At 44.0% G+C, this 20,348-nt stretch overlaps 2 protein-coding genes across 4 annotated transcripts in view; one reads left to right on the top strand and one right to left on the bottom strand.

The window, feature by feature from the left end:
- Positions 1–12,330, bottom strand: part of aco1 (aconitase 1, soluble) — a 40,459-nt gene extending 28,129 nt beyond the window's left edge. The window contains exons 1-8 of one of the 3 annotated variants that reach the window (XM_054733829.1): positions 12,211–12,330; positions 11,139–11,271; positions 10,897–11,065; positions 6,292–6,429; positions 6,077–6,146; positions 5,817–6,000; positions 1,562–1,701; positions 1,293–1,464 (exon numbers count right to left, since the gene is read on the bottom strand). In XM_054733829.1, coding sequence (XP_054589804.1) covers positions 1,293–1,464; positions 1,562–1,701; positions 5,817–6,000; positions 6,077–6,146; positions 6,292–6,429; positions 10,897–11,065; positions 11,139–11,247 — 982 coding nt within the window. In that variant the 5' untranslated portion in view covers positions 11,248–11,271; positions 12,211–12,330. Of the gene's footprint in view, positions 1–1,292; positions 1,465–1,561; positions 1,702–5,816; positions 6,001–6,076; positions 6,147–6,291; positions 6,430–10,896; positions 11,066–11,138; positions 11,272–11,872; positions 12,024–12,210 lie in introns of those variants that run through there. The other 2 variants (XM_054733836.2, XM_054733824.2) reach the window with 2 other exon arrangements.
- Positions 12,331–18,254: 5,924 nt separating this feature from the next.
- The window catches only part of ank2b (ankyrin 2b, neuronal), a 202,816-nt gene continuing 200,722 nt past the window's right edge, over positions 18,255–20,348 (top strand). The window contains exon 1 of the mRNA XM_070549708.1: positions 18,255–18,457. Coding sequence (XP_070405809.1) covers positions 18,371–18,457 — 87 coding nt within the window. The 5' untranslated portion in view covers positions 18,255–18,370. The remainder of the gene's footprint in view (positions 18,458–20,348) is intronic.

The raw sequence follows: 20,348 nt of genomic DNA, 5'->3' as shown, positions 1-20,348 counted from the left end.
GGCTGCAGGAGCTGAAGTGGGGATAGTCCCTACCCACCACCCCACCTAGTGGACACTTATGTTGTCTGAAGTCAGTTGCATATCTGTTGAGGTGTTTTTTGCAGAGCAAAGCTGCCCTCCTGGTGGGAGAGTAGCTCTGAAGTGCCTCTTTTTTCCCTCCACCTGAACCAATCCTCATGTAACCCTCTTATCTCTATTAAGGTAGCGCGACTCAGGGTTGTGAATGACCACAGTCACCAATTCTTGTCATGTGTCTTGCCCATGTATGTCTGATCTCTGAATTGTGTGTACTGAAACTCTAATTTCCCTCTGGGATTAATAAAGTATCTTTGATTGATTGATTGATTGAAGATTTCATTTATTTATTTGTAGTGCACCTTTTCACCAGTAATCAAGGTGGCCCAAAGCGCTGCACTCTTAAGATCAGTTAAAACAGATTAAAACTTATAGCTAAATACGCAAAAAAAAGTACAAGATTTTCCAGAAAAGTCAATAAAACAAGAAAGGAGACAAGTCACAGAAATCAATGGTCTCTAACATCACCGCTTCCACACCGGCACACCAGATTCATGAGCCTGATGGTAGCTGTGTTCAACAAACTATTTATACAAGAACCCATTTGTTTACATAGAGGATCAGAAACTTTCTCTACAGAAATCCAGAAGCAACTAGAAGAAAATATTTATTGCAAAAGTCATTATGCATCATGTGGCTTTATGTGGTAATTTCAGACTATAATAATAAAAATATATCATCTAGGCTATATCAAGGCTTTATTTACTTTTTCGGTCTAAAGACCAAGTCAACTCGTCCTGGACGCTAAACCAACAGCAGCCTTCCCCGTCACGAGCCAAGACGAGTGAGATGATGAAAGTTAATTTTCAGTGTGATGTAGATCTGTGAGTCTTTTCTCATCTGAATGTTCCTCGTCTATTTTCTATCAGCGGCTAACGCAGGAAATAGGTGTAGAAGACTATTTTCACGTAAATCTGGCCTTTAAACCAATGTTTACCAAGGAATTAGTTTAGCTAACAACTGAAGCTGAACTTTGCTTTGCCTCCTCTGCAGGGTCTTTTGGATCTTCATTTAGTCTCATCAGTCCTGGCGTACACGGACAACAGGAGTTCTGACTCCTGTGTGTTTCCCAAATTCCATGATCAGTTTGTAAAACCTTTTGATAAACTCAGGTGAGAATCGCCACAAGCATCTGAACCTGGAGAGTTCCAGGTGGAACCATTTCCTGTTGAGCACACCTAAAGCAGTGGGGTTAGGGTCTACAGCGGAACACTGACCAGTCTGCTCCAGGTACTGAATGCTGATGTTATCCACGGGGAAGAAAGCCGCCGTGGCGCCGTACTCAGGACACATGTTGGCGATGGTGGCTCTGTCAGCAATGGACAGCTGGGACACACCTGGGCCAAAAAACTCCACAAACTTCCCCACTACTCCCACCTGACGGAGGTGCTGAAATGAGTGAAGGATGACAGAATGTGAGAAAGACTCAGAAAGAGGGAAAGAGACCATTTTGCTGTTAAGGCTGTGGGAGTTCCTGTCCCACTACCTTAGTGACGGTGAGGACGATATCAGTAGAGGTAATAAGTTTGTCTGGTGTCCCATGGAGTTTGTATCCCACCACCTCAGGCAGCACCATGCTTATGGGCTGACCCAGCATCACAGCCTCCGCCTCAATCCCGCCAACACCTAAACACAGTTTTAAACAAAGAGAACACGTTAATAATTTGTCAGATCAACATCTTCTATCTCTGAGTGGGTTCAGGTTTGTAGCAGTGACAGTTTTTTTTTTTTTAGTAAACGAAATAAAAAAGTATTCCAATGAGGAAGCAGAGTCTGAGGACTTTGGGTTGGACTCTCTAATCTCTGGGGCTGAGGTCACTGAGGTGGTAAAAAACAAAGAAACCCTCTGGGCAGGGCCCCGGGGGTGGATGAGATTTGCCCGAAAGATGTCATGGAGCTGTGGTGTTTGACGCGACTCTATCACGTGGACATTGGGGGCAGTTCCACTGGACTGGCAGAACAGGGTGTGTTTCCAACTACAGAGGGATCACACTTCTGAGCCTCCCTGGTAAGGTCTGTTCAGAAGGTTCTGGACAGGAGGGTCCATTTGATAATTCAACCTCAGATTCAGGAGTACCATGGACGGCACCGTCCGGGTGGAGACCTCACAGACTGGGACGTTACTCGAGGTGAATCGCAAGCTGGACAATGTCTTAGCTGTGTTACCGGTGTTAGTGCGCAAAATGGATGTCATCTCGGAGAGGGTCACCGGATGGTGTGGAGATGTTTAGTCACCGAATTGGCTTCACTGGAGGATTTCAATGATCAATACAGACTTTAAGGCAGAGAGGAAAATTATCTCTGCCTGACCCAAACAAAGTTCTGTTATCCAATCTGATGCCATAAACAGCCTTGGAGTTGCGTGCAAAAAAAACCCACGATGGAAGGAATGCAGACAAATGCTGTGAAACCCTACCCATCCCCCCCCCCCCCCCCCCCCCCGCCTTCAGATTGTGGTCTCTGCATCGAGGTCATCAAGCTGAAGGCACTCACTGTGCTCTGTGCTTTCCCATGACCTCCCAACCACCTGTGGATTCAGTTGGCCGAGCGCCACACAGGCAGCTCCCGCTGAGGAAACCAGGGTCCCAGCCCCTCCCCCTTACCTACCGGGTCTCACGTTGTGAACTGTGACGTTCGTGCTTATATGTTGGGTGTTTTTTTGCATAGTAGAACTACACCCTGCCGGTGTACCTCTGTTAATGCCTTTTTCTCCCTCCCCGAACTCTCCTCATGTAATCCCCTCTTCATCTATTGAAATGAGCGCCGTCATGGCTGCTCTCGTGGTCTGCCTGTATCTGTCCTGTCTATTTGTGTGTGTGTAATCTTGGTCAGGCTGTACTGTGGAGTCAAGTTCCTATGCTCTGGATCGCTGGAGCGCTGGCAATAAAATTCATTCTGATTTGCCCGAAAGATGTCATGGAGCTGTGGTGTTTGACGCGACTCTATCACGTGGACATTGGGGGCAGTTCCACTGGACTGGCAGAACAGGGTGTGTTTCCAACTACAGAGGGATCACACTTCTGAGCCTCCCTGGTAAGGTCTGTTCAGAAGGTTCTGGACAGGAGGGCCCATTTGATAATTTAACCTCAGATTCAGGAGTAACAATGTGATTTTCATCCTGGCCGTGAAACACTGGACCAGCTCTATACCCTTAGGAGATCTTGGAGAGTGCGCGGGAATTCGCCCAACCAATCCACGTGTTTTGTGGATTTGGAGAAGGTGTTCTACTGCGTCACTTGGGGGGCCCTGTGGAGAGGCACTCCAGGAGTATGGGGTACCAGGCCCTTTGATAAGGGCTGTTAGGTCTCTATAAGACCGGTGTCAGAGCTTGGTCCGCATTGTCGGCAGTAAGTTGGGTTCGTTTCCTGTGAGACTTGGACTCTTTTGTGGACAGGATTTCTAAGCGCAGCCAAGGTGTTGAGGGGGTCCGTTTTGGTGGCCTGAGGATCGGGTCTCTGCTTTTTGCAGACGATGTGGTCCTGTTGGCTTCATCAGAACTTGATCTCCAGTTTTCGCTGGAGCAGTTTGCCGAGTGTGAAGCAACTGGGATGAGAATCAGCTCCTCTAAATCTGAGACCATGTTCTTAAATCGGAAAAGGTTTGAATGCCTACTCCAAGTCAGGGATGAGGTCCTGCCTCAAGTGGAAGAGTTTAAATATCTCGGGGTTTTGTTCACAAGTGAGAGGAAGATGGAGCGTGAGATTGGTAAGAGGATTGGCGCTGCGTCTGCAGTGATGCGGGCGTTGTACCGGTCTGTCGTGGTGAAGAGAGAGCCGAGTCAGAAGGCAAAGCTCTCGATTTACCGGTCGATCTACGTTCCTACCCTCACCTATGGTCATGAGCTTTGGGTAGTGACCGAAAGAACAAGATCGTGGATACGAGCGGCCGAAATGAGTTTTCTCCGCAGCGTGGCTAGGCTCTTCCTTAGAGATAGGGTGAGAAGCTCGGTCATCCAAGAGGGGCTCGGAATAGATTCGCTGCTCCTGCAGGGTCATCCGAGAGCAGCTGCTTTTCCTCATCATGAGGAGCCAGTTGAGGTGGCTAGGGCATCTGGTCAGGGTGCCTCCTGGGTGAGGTTTTCTGGGCACGTCCAACTGGAAGGAGACCCAAGGGAAGACACAGGACACGCTGGAGGGCCTTTAGGCGCTTACACATCAGCGTCGGTGCGGTCGGGGTTTGGTGGGGCTGGATGGCGTGAGTTCGGTCTGGTACGGGTAGTGTAGGGTGTAGTGTTCACACACAAATCTGAAAGACTTCTCCGGAATGTTGAAATCCTTGAGCCCGTGGACAGCGTTTGATATGAAAGGGAAAGTCCCCGGTGTCCATAATTGGGATGTGTTGCTTTTGCAGACTTGTATTATGTTTATTCATTTAGGACTCTGATCCATATTTTTTAATTAACTTGCTATGTGTGTCCTCCTCATAATCTTGTGCTCTGCTGCTTCGAGCCACACACACACACTGCTTTCTCCGCTGAGCAGCTGCCTGCCTGCTCGCTGGGCCGAGAGCTCCGATGCAGAGGACAGGGACACACACACAGACACACGCACATCCCTCAGTTGGCCAGGGAACACCTTGGGATCGCCCCGCAGGAGCTGGCCCAAGTAGCTGGGGAGAGGGCAGTCTGGAGACCTAAGCTCATTTAATTGCAGCTAGACCCAGAGAACAACTGGAGGCATAAACCAGTGAGATGCTCCAGTCTATCAGGAAATGTCGGTCCCTGACAAATGGGCTCGACACACGGGAGGCGACATCGCCTCTCCTCCATTCATTTTCAATGAGACATGCGCGACAAAGCGATAATCGCGGGTCTTCCTCCTACCAAGCGAAAAGCGAAAAACGTGCGTGTGAAATTTTGCGCTCGTGCACGTGTCGTGCACAGGTGACCCAGCGACGCGATCCCAGAAAGTTGAAATATTTTCAACTTTTCATCGCTGTCGCTCGGACGAGGACCAATCAACGGAGGTTTCATTCACTGACCAATGAGCGGACATCTCCTAGCAAACGTGGACTCCGTTTATCCTTCTGTGACTGTGTTCATCTTAATGCGAGGTCCAAGCCGTGTGATAAATTGAAGCACATCCTGGTAAACAAGAGTAGCCCTCTCCTGGTTTGTAATATGGGATGAACCCATTCTCTGTTTTTTTTTATAGTAAAATCAGAAGTAAGATGTCACACAACTCTAGCAGCACCTTGTGAAACATCATATCTACCACTTTATTATCTCTGAACCGCTTAAATAACCTTAATTCCCTCCAACTTGACACAGCCAATCAAAACAACGGAAGATTAGATTTCGCCATGGAACAGAACGCGTCAACGGCTTTGCCGCTGGCCGCTGGCGCGGGTCGCCTCCCATGTGTCAGGTAATAAAAACGACAGCGACGAATTTCGCTGATCGCGGTCGTTTGTCGCCTCCCGTGTATCGAGACCACCAAAGAAAGGCAGTATCAAATATAATCCTGTTTCTCCAACCGTGTATGGATGAGGTAGTCCTGTAGAGCAAATCATCTAACGTCAGCTTCACAAGTAATCAGTTCCTAGTTAGCATCTGCATGTGCTTGTTCGGTGCCATGAGACTAAAAAACAACTAGGCCTAATGCACTCTGCATTCCTACAGCTCTGCAATGGGGAGTTCAGGATTGGTGCTTTTAAAATGGAGACAAACAGGAAGTCTGCCTTAGAGGATGTGTACTGGTGAAGGTCGAGGTCTGACATGAAAACAGTTGCTAGTGTCCTACCCCAGCCGAGGACCCCAAGGCCATCGATCATGGTGGTGTGGGAGTCTGTGCCCACCAGACTGTCAGGATAAAAGAAGCCATTGTAGTTGAACACCACTCGTGCCAAATACTCCAAGTTGACCTGGTGAACAATTCCTGAGCCAGGGGGAATTATCCGCATATTCTTGAAGGCTTTAGACCCCCACTAAGAAAAAATGACACTACATTAAAAACTAGAACATTACACCTGGGCAGACATGAAGACATTTACCAGTTACTACCTTTAAAAACTGGAATCTTTCTTTGTTACGCTCAAATTCCAGGTCTTGGTTTTTCTGAAGGCTGTCGGACCTACAGGTGGCAGAAAGCACGTCAGAGACAGAGAATGCAAATCTGGAGTCATATGAGGTGATCTCAACAGGGTGACACAACGCCGATAAGCTGATGATGCTACGGTGGTTCAACGGTGGAAAGAGTTTGATGAACCTGGTCTTACTTCCTGTTAAAGTCCACTTGGATGGAATGATCGATGACAAGGTCAGCAGGGCAAACTGGATTAATCTTTTCTGGGTCGCCGCCTAATTTCTTCACAGCATCACGCATGGCAGCAAAGTCCACCACGGCAGGAACGCCACTGCAACATCCAGACACAGAGCAGGAGCATTTTTATTAAATAAATCCTTTTTTATACAGATTTTGCCTGTGTCACGTGTCCTCCATGATACCCTAGGTCTGCTAGACACCTGGGTTGTAACACTAGGTACAGGAGGTGCTCTGTGCATCATCCGATGTCGATATTGTAGGTGCTCCACAGCTGAGGGACATGAAATATAGGGCAAGGAACAGATGGAGTACTCTACAGTTAAGAGGTTTTCATCAGAGGTGCAAACTAACGTTTCAACGTTGATGATTGTCATCATCTAAAACTAGGTTTTAGTATAAACCAAATACTTGTCTAGTATGTCACATTCACAAAAGAGAGTCAATATTCCCTCTGTGACTCAACATCGGGAAAACATCACTTGAGGTGGTCGAGTGGTTTTGAAATTTTTAAACATATGGAGGGGTGGGGCTTAAAATGTGTACTTGAACTAGCCACAGCAAGGCATCATTCATCTCCTGTAAGCCAGTATCTGAACTGGGCTGAACTGGAGTTGACGACTGAGCAGCTCAATCTGTACATTTAAAGTCTGTTTCTTTCTGCAAAAGGGACCTTTTTGTGGACAACCAGGGAACTAGTAATCAGCTAACCCCAAACTGTTTATCAAACCCATCACCAGAAGTTTACACTACAGTGCAAAAAGGTGTCATGTGTTTGTGGGCCTGAAACAAGACATTAAAAGAAAGTGTCCTACTTATGTCCACAATGAGAGCTCCTCATTGTGATAAGTAAACACCAAGAAAACATGGATGTGCTCACTGAAAAAGGGAACAGAGACAGCTCTGCCAGGAGACATTCTGACACTGAAATGCAACCAATGGCAAAATAATATATGTAATGTAATGTAATGTAATATAATATGATATAATATAATGTAATGTAATATAATATAATATAATTAGGGCTAGGACTTGAATAAATTTTTAATCTAATTAATTACAGGCTTTGTAATTAATTAATCTAAATTAATCGCATTTTAATCATTCAAACGTGCTCTCAAAGTAAAACTTTTAATTAAAATTATGAGACAGAGAATCAAACATTAGACATGGTTATTACTGTAAACTAAAGCTTTTAATAAAAAATGCATTTTAATTATTCAAACTGCTTATTTTGCTCTAAACATGCTAACTCCTGTTAGACTCCTGCTAGCCCTATACATGTAAATATATACCTGCAGAGCTAAATCTGTTGCTACTGCTACCTGTTGTCTGGATTCTACCCTAAACTCCTGTAACTTAACGTAAACATTTCTTCAGAAACAGCATTACTTGAGAATTAACAATCGTGTTTATGGGTACACCAATATATCAGCTGAACACTATATCCGGCTGATATTTACTGTTTTCTATATATCGGCATCAGCCGATATTTGTCCATAGTAAAGCCGATTTAAAGTCAGGCACATCCTCGGGCAGCCCGGTGCTGTTGCAGAATTTTATTCAAATGTATTTTTACATTCACTAATAACACCTGCATCAAAAATACTCAAATATATACTTTATTTAGGCCTTTAACACAGAGCAGTGCACAAAGTAAAGATTTAACAATTAGTTGAATTCAGTGTTCAAAAACTGATTCAGCTTCAGAAGTTTTGTGCATAAACTGGCATTATGAGGGACATTTTTGCACAAAAAATAAGGTGGAAAATGTCTAGACATAGGCCATGACAATCGGCAGTACATATCGGCTGTCGGCTGACCGTGTCGCCTACAGATCTGCATCGATATCTGCAACAGGAAAACCAATATCATTGCACCTCGAGCCGTGTAATTCCTCTAGCAACACTAGCATTAATGTTGGTGTTTTTGCAAGTAAAAGCCTTTAACTGTTTATCATTTCACTTGAGGAAAAACATTTTCAGCTGTACCGACAGCTGGGGCCAAGGGAGCGTCCATTTTTACTTGAACACACACTTCCTGTGAAAGTCTGCAACGTAAACTGTGTGCTGGTCAGCATTTTAACCATTTCACTTGCAGATTCAAGTACTTCCAAAGCATTTATTTAAGATTAGAACTTTTTTAAATAATCTACTGAAATTCAAGTACTTTCAGGGAACTCATGAGAACCACAAGAACCTTAAAAACAAGAAACCTGGAGACCGAGAAGCTAATTGCAGAAACACCAAATATCCTGTCCTAAATGGTGGTCGTCATGGGCTGTGCTGAGTACAGGTGCTGAAAAAAATCGATTCAAGTCTGAATCGGGATTCTTGTTTATAAAGATTCAGAATCGATTCACAAAGGTTCAGAATCGATTCCAAGAACTGAAATATTTGGCATGTTACAGGTTTGAGATGCACTTTTGTGATCTTTGTTAGGAGAGTCAGTACTTCGTTTACTTTTGTGGTCCCATAAATTGAGATGATTTATGTTTGAATCTGCAGATAAGAGGGCACTTGAATGTAATTGTTTCCATACTCAGAAATTTTAGATTCTCATATTTATTTTCTAAGTTGATAAATGAGTACTCAGGATTACTCATGTAACTTGTTTCTACACATACTTGAAAAGTATTTGACCGTATTACTTTCAAAGCTACTGTTAATAACTACAGATTAGTTATATTTTACAAGGTAAGCAAAAATAAATGTTGCCTTTTGGTCAAAAGATTGCTTCTGTTTACAGTTTTAGAATCACTTTAGTTTACCTTGTAAATTAGCATTTTTGGAGCACGACCAGTTTAAAGTTAAATAAAAACGTCCCATAGCTTTAACTAACTTGTACAACAAAGTAGTTCATCCTGGAGCGGACACTCTCTGTTAATACTGATTGTGAATCGATTTAAATTGAGAATCAAGAATCGATTCTGAATCGAATCGGCGCCCCAAGAATCGGAATCGAATCAAATCGTGAGCTGCTCTGAGATTCACATCCCTAGCGCTGCGCTAACCTCTGTCTGGGTCTGAGTCTTTCTGTTTGCAGGTGGGCGTGTCCCGGAGAGCAGCTGCTGTGGATCTTCTCATCAGCTGTCAGGGGATTTAAGGAGCGGCGTGACAACTCACCAGTGCCGGATGATGACTCAGTATTGGGCAGTATCTCGCCTGCACTCTGCTTGTCTCTAGCTTGTTGTCTCCTGTGTTCCCTGCTAGCCTCGTACTTACCTGCCCTGTTCCTCCGACTCCCCCCCAGGTACCTCTCATTCATGTGACTGCGCTCCTCTTCATGAAAGAAACTCTCGGATCACCCTGCCTGCCAGCCACACCGCTCACCCTGACCGCCTGCTCTCCAACGCTCACCTGGCCCGCTCGGATACTTTGGACTCCTGTGCTCAGCTCCCAGCCATCATCTCTGCCCCTCACAACCATCTCGCACAGCCAGACCTGACTCGCCCTCCTCTCAAGCTCCCCAAATGCTCAGGAAACCGTAAGCCTCCTCTCACCTCTATTTATTCTCATTTTACTGCAACTACTCATCCTTGTCTCTGCTTCAGAACACTACTGGACCCTCCCGACCACAGACCTTCACCTGCACTTCAACCAAACAAAAATAAATACTTTTTTTACTTACCTTTGCCACAGTGGTGATTCTACATGTCGTGGGTCAAAAAACTACACCCCATCATGACAGTTGTTAGATCAAATGTTGTTAGAATAAACTACTTTTGGCATTTCCAATTAGCTTGTGTTTAAATACATTTTGAAATGTTTTTTCTTTATCCAACGTCATGTTTGCAACATATTTTGTCTTGATAAGGAAGCGTTTAAATGTTCTGAACTAGAGATCTGTTTATTGTTTATTTTCTAAGTGTAAGATTATTCTCAGCCAGCCTCTTAAAGGTTGGTTTATGCTTGACGCGTCCACGAGGTCCGAACGGAAAAGTTGCGTCTTTTAACAACCACGCCCCTCCACCGCGCCTCCGCACGGCCCAAACTTTCCGCAACGCGCACCTAGGAAATTTTCTAACCACGCGGACGGTCTGATGCGGAAAAACATGGCGGACCGGCAAGAACTAGTATGGCAGAGGTTCGTAAATACAGACATTTGTATGATTCAGCTCTCAGAGATCACTGTGATCAACATGTTGTTAATAATTCTTGGAGAGAAATAGCTCGCACTGTCGGAAAAGACGAGGACGCTGTTAAAAATGCTGGAATGCCATGTTGTAAACAGTGATTTCTACTTCTACTACGGTGTAGTGTTGTATGCATGCCGTAGAGCTCCATGCTGCCCCCTACAGTTTGGGAGAATATTGGCTCACCGCGGAGACGAGCCACATGAACCATAAACACTGCAAGTTGTGAAGCGCGTTCCATCCGCGAGCCGCATCACCAAGCGGAGAGTAAATGTGTCAGGGATAAACCAAGCTTAAGGCACTCACAGAAGTAGCAGAGTGAGTTGACCCCTAACCTTATTATGACATTTTCATTACAGAATAAGAAAGTTTTTCCTTTCAATAGGCTCTGAGTAAAAGGGGAAACTGTGTGTGCAGCAGACATACGTGAAGTCTTGGAGGATGACACGGGCCGGCCTGAATGGTACCTCCACTGTTTGAGTCTGGGTCTGCTTCCAGTTGAGAATGCTCTCCACATCAGACTGCTTTACCAGAAATTCATCACAGTTTCTAACAGCAGACTCTAACAGAACCCGGATGGAGAATGGCAAACGCTCTGAAAGTAAAATGTTGTTTAAAACGCTGGAAATAAACCAATCAAATTTCAGCATTCAGGTACGATCCGTTACCATATCTCGGATCTCCAAGATTCAGGAGGTTGAAAAACTGCTGATTTGAGTTCTTGGGGTCAAGAGGCTCGACGATGTGTTGAAAAGGATTTTTCCCAGTTGCAGACATCCTCCTCTATGTGTGTGCAGAGGTCTAAATAACGAAATAAACATGAATGAATTCAAAACATCCTGATTGCTACAAAGTTAAGAAGCAGAATAAGTTAATAGCTTATCAAAAAGAAGTAAGAACAGTCCACTATTTCATAGCTTAGATTTCACAGCATGCATAAAGGCCAAAGGTCAGTGGACTTTAAGCTGACATTAGACAAACTTTACATAACTCGACCCCAAGAAAACTGTCAGAACTTTTAAAGCAGAACATGCAAATGTGACACAAGTCGCCCTTGTTGGAATCTAACGCCACAAAAGCAAACAGAAACCCACAAAATCAGGATCTGCATGTGATTTTCCAGAGAGGCGGATATCTGTGTCAAAGTTCAAACACCCTGCAGCAGGTTAAAATGTGTTATGAAAGCGACATTACAGTCTAAATGAACACACGACTCATACATTACATTAATCAGACAAACATGGACTCTGTTTTATAACACCTGTCCGTTGTTTTTGTCTTTCACGTAATTGTTGCGCAGAAAACACGATTATAACTCTAGTATTTGATCGCTTAAATTGTTTTGAACATCAATAACATGTAAGCAGCACACAGATCGTCATTTAAAGCTTGAGAAAATAACCTTCTTTCAATCCTTTCCTTCATTTCTTCACCTGTTTGCGTCAGTTAGGAACAGCTCCTTGTTCAAACATTAACTAAGTATGAGAGCACACAAGCAGAGAGCCAGCAACCACACAGACGTTATTAATCCTCATCTCTGTTAAAGGATCCAGTCAGCGCAGCTCGAGTCGTGAAAGCAGAAAACTGCCTTAAAGCGGAGTTAGCTAAAGTTAGCTAGCTCCTCTAACTTCTGCGTTAAAACACAAAAAAGACGATCTGAATGAGTTGCAGTGCGCCTGGCTGGATGACAACTAACTTGTTAGTATATTTAAAAGTTGTTGGATAATTGAGTCCACTTACTACTCTGGGCAGCAGAGGAGAAACTACAAAACTCGACCCACACAGATTGCTTGTCCACTCGTTCGAATCTTCCTTTTCCGGGTTCTCAACTTCCTGTCTTCACAATAAAAGCATCATCTGATTTGACGCAAACAGTAGTCTCAGTGAGCGTTTCCCGTTTAACCCTCCGGCATTGTTAATGGGGTCAGATGGCCCCAGGTGCTTTTTAAAATAATTTTATGATTTTTTTTTAGGAGCGCACCACTTCTCCCTTGCCAAGGGATAAACTATCAACCATTTTTTACCATCCCCTGTCCCGGAGGGGTCACCTGATAAAACAATGGAAGGGTTACAATAGTAAACCTCAAGTTAATTTGGATGTTAATAATTGACACTTGTGTTTACAACGATTAATATTATAAAGTATGCAAAAACAGCACACATGTATATCATTAGAAGATCTGGTTCAATTATATCAGTGAGCTGAAGCTGGAAACACTAGTCCACTTGACAGATGCCTGATGGCTCCTTACTGGCAGCTTAATCCAATTGCGCATATCTAACTGCAGTCTCTGTATAAGCTCAGAAGAGATGGTTCCAGGAAAGGAAGCAGAACAGAAAGCAACAACACTGTTACCCCTACAGCAAGATATTTTTTCCTGGATGACTCAAATGTATTTTAATTAAGGAGTTTCTATAAAACACCTCCAAAAAGACACACACACACACACACACACACACACACACACACACACACACACACACACACACACACACACATACAGCTAATTATTTTGAAAAACAAACAAATGTAGCCAAATTCAATGTGTTTCATTAAAATGAGGACAATATAAAGCCTAATTAAATTCAGGTAAACAAAATCAGGTTTTGAGTGATCTCAACAGGTAGTAATTTTCAGTTACACCCTTAGCCCCCCCCCCCCCCACACACACACACACACACACCCCTCTCTCTCTCTCTCTCTCTCTCTCACACACACACACACACACTCACACACACGCACGCACGCACGCACACACACACACGCACACACACACACACACACACACACACACACACACACACCAGGATTACGCCCATCCCTCTCTCTTCTTAGCCCCCTCCTATCCCGAGCCCGTAGGGTTTCATAACTCTGAGACTGTTAAATAACTAAAACAAACATTATCAAACAAGAGGTCCACTACTGCTGATAGTTGTTCCTCCTAAACACCACTAGGTTGTGCTGCTGCTGCTCTATCATAAAGGTGAAATCCACAGCTGAGTCAGGAACTTTTGACAGTGTGTGACGACCTGTTTGGTGTTGCCAGAACTGTGCAACTTGTTTCATAAAGTGAACGCTGTGTTTCAGATAACAAAGTAGTGTCTGTATAGTGGATTTTTGTTTGTATTGAACCAAAACTGCTTGTTTTTGTATTAATGTCCTTCCAGGCAAAGCAAGGAGGCTCACCTGTGCAGACCCCAGTCAGAGAAATAACTTCACACTATGAAGCCTGGTGGTGGAAACAGACTACCTTAGAGTAAAAGCCAATAAGTATCCATGAAGTAAAGCCAATTTCACATTTTATACAATTTTTCCATCCATCCAGTTAGCCTGTCCATCTTCTACAACCACCTGATCCTGCTCAAGGTTGTGTGGAGCTGGTACCTCCTGAGGTAGGGTCACACCTGGAGCTAGCCTATGAACTAGACCAAATTCTTGCGTTGCAAAGTTTGGTCTAGGACATCGACATAAATACGTCTAGGAATGCTCCATTGGAACCTCCGCAGCTCCTACCGGGACTCTGGCTGGCCAATCACAGCTCTCTAGAGGGGTTTCAAACACATAAAGAGCTGTGATTGGTCCGTAATAGTGGGCCAATCATAGTGCTCTATCTGCTTAGTGAACAAATCACAGAGCTTTATCCGCTTTGTGGGCCAATCAGGGCACTCTATATGCCTGGTGGGTGGGATGATGCAACATAGTGAAACAAGATGGCGACAGCTCGTTTGAAATGGCTTTTACATCAATTTTGGACAATTAGAACTTGGGCTTCATCACAATCAGGAGCAGATAGATGTATTTAAGAGCTTTTTTATTAAGAAAAAATGATGTATTCTCCTTCTTCAACTGCGGACCGCCTCATTTACCGATAGCTGTTGCGGTGAGTATGTCACATTCACTGTCCAGTAGCATGTGGAGATCATTTGAAAAACAACGGTAGAACCCGCCCCACAACCGAGAGCCGTCAATGGAGCGTTGCCAGATTAAATAAATGTATTATTTGGTCTGGCTTGCTAGGCTAACCTGAAGCAGGTCTCCAGTCCAACCATGGACACACACTCACACCTACACTGGAAAAAAAAATAACCTTGCTCAAACAAAAAAAAATTGATGTCCAGTTTTCACATCCAAAATAACGGACTTCACAGAAACTACAGTGAGTCACTTAATATGACCTGGTTCTTTTATGTTGATGTAGGCCATATTACTTCACTTGACCAAACCTTAAATTTTTGCTTTGATCCAAATTAATTTCTTCACATACTATCGTAATTTTGTTATTGAACCAAGCTATAATTTAAAATTGATCCAACCTAATATATTTACATTCAACCAAATTAACATGGGTTAATATGTTTCCATTGACACCAGTTTATTAATTTACACATAATCAAACTATATTTTTCATGTTACATTTTAATTCACTTAAAAAAGATTAATTTTCTATAAAAAAGAATTCTGACCAAGAGATTATTTCAAAATTGTTTATTGTTTCTGAACATTTACGCATAATCAATAGAAACTTCTTTTACAATGTTAAAAACAACATGGCAGCTAAAATCTTTCAATACGCTTTTAAACTTGGAATCTGTGGCAGTATTTCAAACACAGATATAAACTTAAGACAAATATGTAAATACATATATTTTTAATGCAAGACAAAAAACTGATGAACTTCCAGGCAAATTAACCATGCAGGACAAACACACATGGTACAATTCCATGCTATCGTTCTTTTTTAAAACACAGAAACGGTTCGTTACCTGTTTTCCCGCTACATTTCGTCTGCGGCTGCCGGCTTCTTCAGGCTGACGCTGATGGTGGCGTCACTTCTTCTCCGTTTATCTGCGGGCAGCAGAGGACGTTGTCGCCCTCTGCTGCCCGCTCTCCCCTCTCCGACGATGCAGTCCCATGCGCGGTCCAACGTGTAAACTCCATCCATCGTCCCTGTTCATGGTCCCACATCCACGTCTCCTTATCTCGATTGCTTCTTTGAGCCATCATTTGTATTTCTGTTGTTCGGTGTTTATGATCCTTGTGTTGTCCCAGTCCATTATATGGTTTTCCCTTGTGCAGTGATCTGTTACGGCTGACTTCTTTATTGTACTTTCTGCTTCTTCTTTTGCTGCTCTTGTGTGTTTTCGACTTGTTTCTTTCTCGCACTCCTTTCTATGTTCTATTGTTCGTGTGTTGAGTTGGCGTCCGGTTTCTCCTATGTATGTTTTATTGCATATTTTGCATGAGATTTCATAAATGACTCCACATTTAAGTCCAGCTGATATTTTGTCTTTTGGGTGCACTAGTCTGTTTCTAACTGTTGTGTATGGTTTTGTCGGTGTGTTTATGTTGTGTTTCTTCATCATTGCTCTTATTTTTTCTGTTATGCCTCTGATGTATGGTAGGGTTATCACTGGTTTTGGTTCTTGTCTTTCTGGGTTTCTGGTTCTTTGCTTAGGTTGTTCTTTTCTTTCTGTTTTTGTTTGCCGTTTTCCTTTGTTTGTTGCCCATGTCGGGAATCCGCAGGTCTTTAAAGCGTGTTGTATGATGTATGAGAGCGGGCAGCAGAGGGTGACAACGTCCTCTGCTGCCCGCAGATAAACGGAGAAGGAAGTGACGCCACCATCAGCGTCAGCCTGAGGAAGTCTGCAGCCGCAGACGAAACATAGCGAAAAAAAACAGGTAACGAACCCGTTTCTGTGTTTTAAAAAAGAACGATAGCATGGAATTAGAAATAAGACACAGCAAGAACACACCTAAGACACATGGTACAAACGCATACCCTATCCCATCTGAACTGTAAAGGAAATGTTGCTTTCTGAAAGCAGTGAACCTTTAAGACCTAATAAAAATAAAAGAGAATTAACTCAAGGCCCGACAACATAGCCTTAAATGCCTACAGCACCCCTTGGCAAGGTGGAACTAAGTGCCACAAAGCTTATTTTCCTCTTAAAAGTGCTGCTGAGCCTGTTGTAACGTCATGAAGGAGCTGTTCCTCGGAAGGTTATTTACCCTGTCTCTCCTCAGGAGGAACTAATCTGCATGGGACTGCCTCAAGGTCTCGTGCATTTGCTTCTAAACTGTGTCTTCCTTTCCAGCTCAAGAGAAGAATGAAGACAAAGGACTCTTTCTTTTAATAAATCAGAAGAACTCAGTTTTTAATAAAGCTAATCAAACAAAGTGTTAGCCCAATAATAAAATGTGAACCAATCTGTGAAATGACAATGTTTATGATCAGTGGTATTTTAATATTTCATTGAATGAAAAACTGCATGTTAGACGTTTTGCTGTGTAAACAAGCTGGTCCAGTTCAATACAAACTCCTGTTCTGGTTTTTTAACATAGATATTAATTTTTCCATTCCCACTTCTGATGATCTAGCCTTGGAGAAATGTATTTAAAACCATTTTCATCCAATTGCAGCAATTTTCTAGAGGTGGCCATGGCCACCCTGGCCACCCTTGCCACCCCTTGGGTACGCCACTGCAGGCAACACCTAACAATGATGCATCTCCAGACCAGATTTAAACTGAAGACCCTCCAAGTCTGTGCCCTGAACCAAGATGGGTACACATGAACTAGTTCAGGCATTTTCATGTCTATGTCAGAAATAACAGCACGTTTATGAATAACCATATTACAGCTCTGCTGGAAAGTGCCATGTTCTGCGGGTGGAGGTGGCAGACCATGTGTGGTGGTGGGTTCCGGAGGCAGATGAGCAGGCAGACGGATGTAAAAAATAAAAAGCTGTTTATTGTAGGACGGGAGCAACAGGACGAACGAACATGGACAACGACAATGAACCGACAAAGACAACAACCAGGAGGGAGGTTTAAATACACAAGGGAATCAGGAACGCATGGGCAGAGTAATCAGGGACAGGTGAGAACAATTAGGCAAATCAGGGCAGGAGAGACACAGTCAGGGAGGCTGGGGCGGATCATGACAGAAAGTTTCTGCTCTGCCTTTCGTGGATGTTACTTTGATACATGACACATAGTTGGTGCTGCTGACTGAATGCATCTCCAAAGAAACCTCATAGCATCACAAGGTGGTTCAAGAGTAGCTTGAAGACTTCAAAGCTGAGTTTGAAGTGTTGACTCCTAATTCTCCAGTTTTTGTTCTAATGGAGGGATGCGCAAAAAAATGGGATCCATGGGAACGTCTCTTTCCAAGTTTTGTGTCTGATGGCTTGGAGCCTGAGTACAAGACGCAGACATTCATGGGACTTGTGTAGACGGTGTCCTGGTCAGGGCATTGGTGACAGATGTGCTCATTAATGTTTTTGTGGTGGGCTGATATGATTCATGTGCACTATAGAAACAGTTTGTGCTCAGTCAGAGCAGAGGGACCGTGTGGGGCTGCGTTTGCAGTGTCAAGACCCATTTCTGTGTGAATTCTGAGATTGCAGGAACAAAGAGAGTATGAGTCTAACCAAGCCCTGGTTCTTTAATGACCAAACACTGTTTATCACACTGCCCTGTGCTCTAGCCATGCTGTCATGCCTTGGAGTGACGAAGAAGGGTGTGGATGCACAAAACGAGAGGAGAGCAGACACACCAAGTGATGCAATAACATCTAAAATCAAGATGTCATCTTGTTCTGCAGGCAGTTTCATTAGCTGGGCTGGGAGAGAGAGAGAGAGAGAGAGAGAGAGAGAGAGAGAGAGAGAGAGAGAGAGAGAGAGAGAGAGAGAGAGAGAGAGAGAGAGAGAGAGAGAGAGAGAGAGAGAGAGAGAGAGAGAGAGGTCACCTTCTTGGACCGGACGGATGAACATACGAGCACCGTCCGGAGGAGGGACGGAGGCTGGCGCGTTGAGCGGACAGAGCGCCTCTGTTCTCGGTCACAGACGGCGGGCTCCCGGGCTAATGCTGGGTGTCAGTGGGAGAAGGTGGGGGGATTATGGCTGCCTCTCCGGTCACCCCAGCATCGCTGGAAGGAGGGACACCTTCACCTAATGGAAGTAACGGACCCACCGCAACCCGCCAGGTAACCGAGATGCCTCCGGTAACCTTCACCTCACACCGGGAATTAAACTGTTGTTGCGGCCTGACTCAGCACAAACAGCCCAACTTTTTCCTGCTTTAACCTCATCCTAATTGTTAAAGTGTCATATGAGCAATATGGTGTTGCATTATTAATAATTGCACCGAATTTGCCAAAACATGCACCGACATGTGCACGTGTCTGAGTCACCCCTGTCACGTGGCTGCGGACGCTCATTTGATGGAAACACGAACGTGACAGATAGTGAATGGAGTTTGTTTTCAGCTGTTTGTCCTAAGAGGCAGAAAGCTGCACCACGGCAGGATCTGTCTCCCTGGGGTGTATCAGCCCTCTGAGGCTAAAATCTCATCTTGTCCTGTGATTTTTCCTTCTAATTGTAGGAATGGTCGTTTATTTAATGTTGAAACATGATTGCGTGTAGTCCCCACTGTTGGCCTGTTGCTGTACAGGGTGTGTCTGACTTAATCTTAGACCAAGATGAATTAATTTAACATCTTAAGCCACTTCAGAGCTTTTTGTGTTTGTATTGCAAAGCTAGATTTGTCTACAAACCAGTGCCGTCACAACATGTGTACGGTGAGAGGATGAAGAAGCAGGATTTCAGTACATTTCCTGAAACCTGGTAGGGGACAGCAGAGTCAGAGTGTTTTACACGATTTGAGTTCCTGCAAGTGGGACTGCACAGTGGCATAGTTGCACAGTTCCTTTGCAGCAGTTGAAGGTTCTGAGTGGGACTCCTTTCTGCATGGTATTTGTTTTATGTACATGGAAGTTTCTCTATCATCTCTGGTTTCCCCCAGCAGACAAAAACATGCACATTAGTTGGTGGGTTTAGATAGATTGTAGGTGTGAGTGAATGTTGATGCATTGATGGATATGATCTGTCCTGATTCAACCCTTTCTTTTGCTCATGGCGTCTGTGAATTGGCGCCAGATGCATGTGACTGATCAGGAACAAAGCAAGTATAGAAAATGTATATATGTATGTATGTATGTATGTATGTATGTATGTATGTATGTATATGTATGTATATGTATGTATGTATGTATGTATGTATGTATGTATGTATGTATGTATGTATGTATATGTATGTATGTATGTATGTATGTATATGTATGTATGTATGTATGTATGTATGTATGTATGTATGTATATGTATGTATATGTATGTATGTATGTATGTATGTATGTATGTATGTATGTATGTACGTACCGTAAATCCTCTAATACAGGCCGGTATTCAATTAAAGGCCGGGTCTCCAATTTTGGCCGGTGCCGGAGTCAGCGGAGGTAAATAATGGCCGGTCTCTTATTGTGGCCGGATGGAATTGGTAACAAGCAAGTACGAGAGTCCCAGCGGCAGGGTTATAGTCCCCAAATCAACCAGCAGCAGGCAGTAGAGGTTCACGCAGGCCTTTCTAAGGCTCTTTCTTCAACGCTTTGTAACGCTACAGACACGATCCTCTATCACGCTCCTACCACACAGAGTCACGGTGTCAGTTAACCATGCTAATTCAACCCGCTCCACAGAACACACATCAGCTTCCCTGTGGCTTACATAACACTCACACAACACGCAAATCAGCACATAGGAACTAGCAGAACGATAGGAAACACATATAACACAATACCCAGAATGCACCTGGCTTACAACCCCAGCCAGGTCATTACACTATCAAGTTCAAAGAGAACGTGCTGATTATGCTGCAGAACACTCTGGAGAGCAGCAGTAGGGGGTGTATGAACTACAGTAATCCCTCGTTTATCGCGGTAGATGTGTTCCAGACCTGGCCGCGATAGGTGAAAATCCGCGAAGTAGGGACTCCCAGCATGCCTCTCGCGGGGATTCCCTCCACGTCGCACCTACGTCAC

This window comes from Nothobranchius furzeri, chromosome 3 (assembly GCF_043380555.1).
Source record: "Nothobranchius furzeri strain GRZ-AD chromosome 3, NfurGRZ-RIMD1, whole genome shotgun sequence".
Taxonomy (NCBI): domain Eukaryota; kingdom Metazoa; phylum Chordata; class Actinopteri; order Cyprinodontiformes; family Nothobranchiidae; genus Nothobranchius; species Nothobranchius furzeri.
This window is presented reverse-complemented; position numbering and strand designations above follow the sequence as displayed.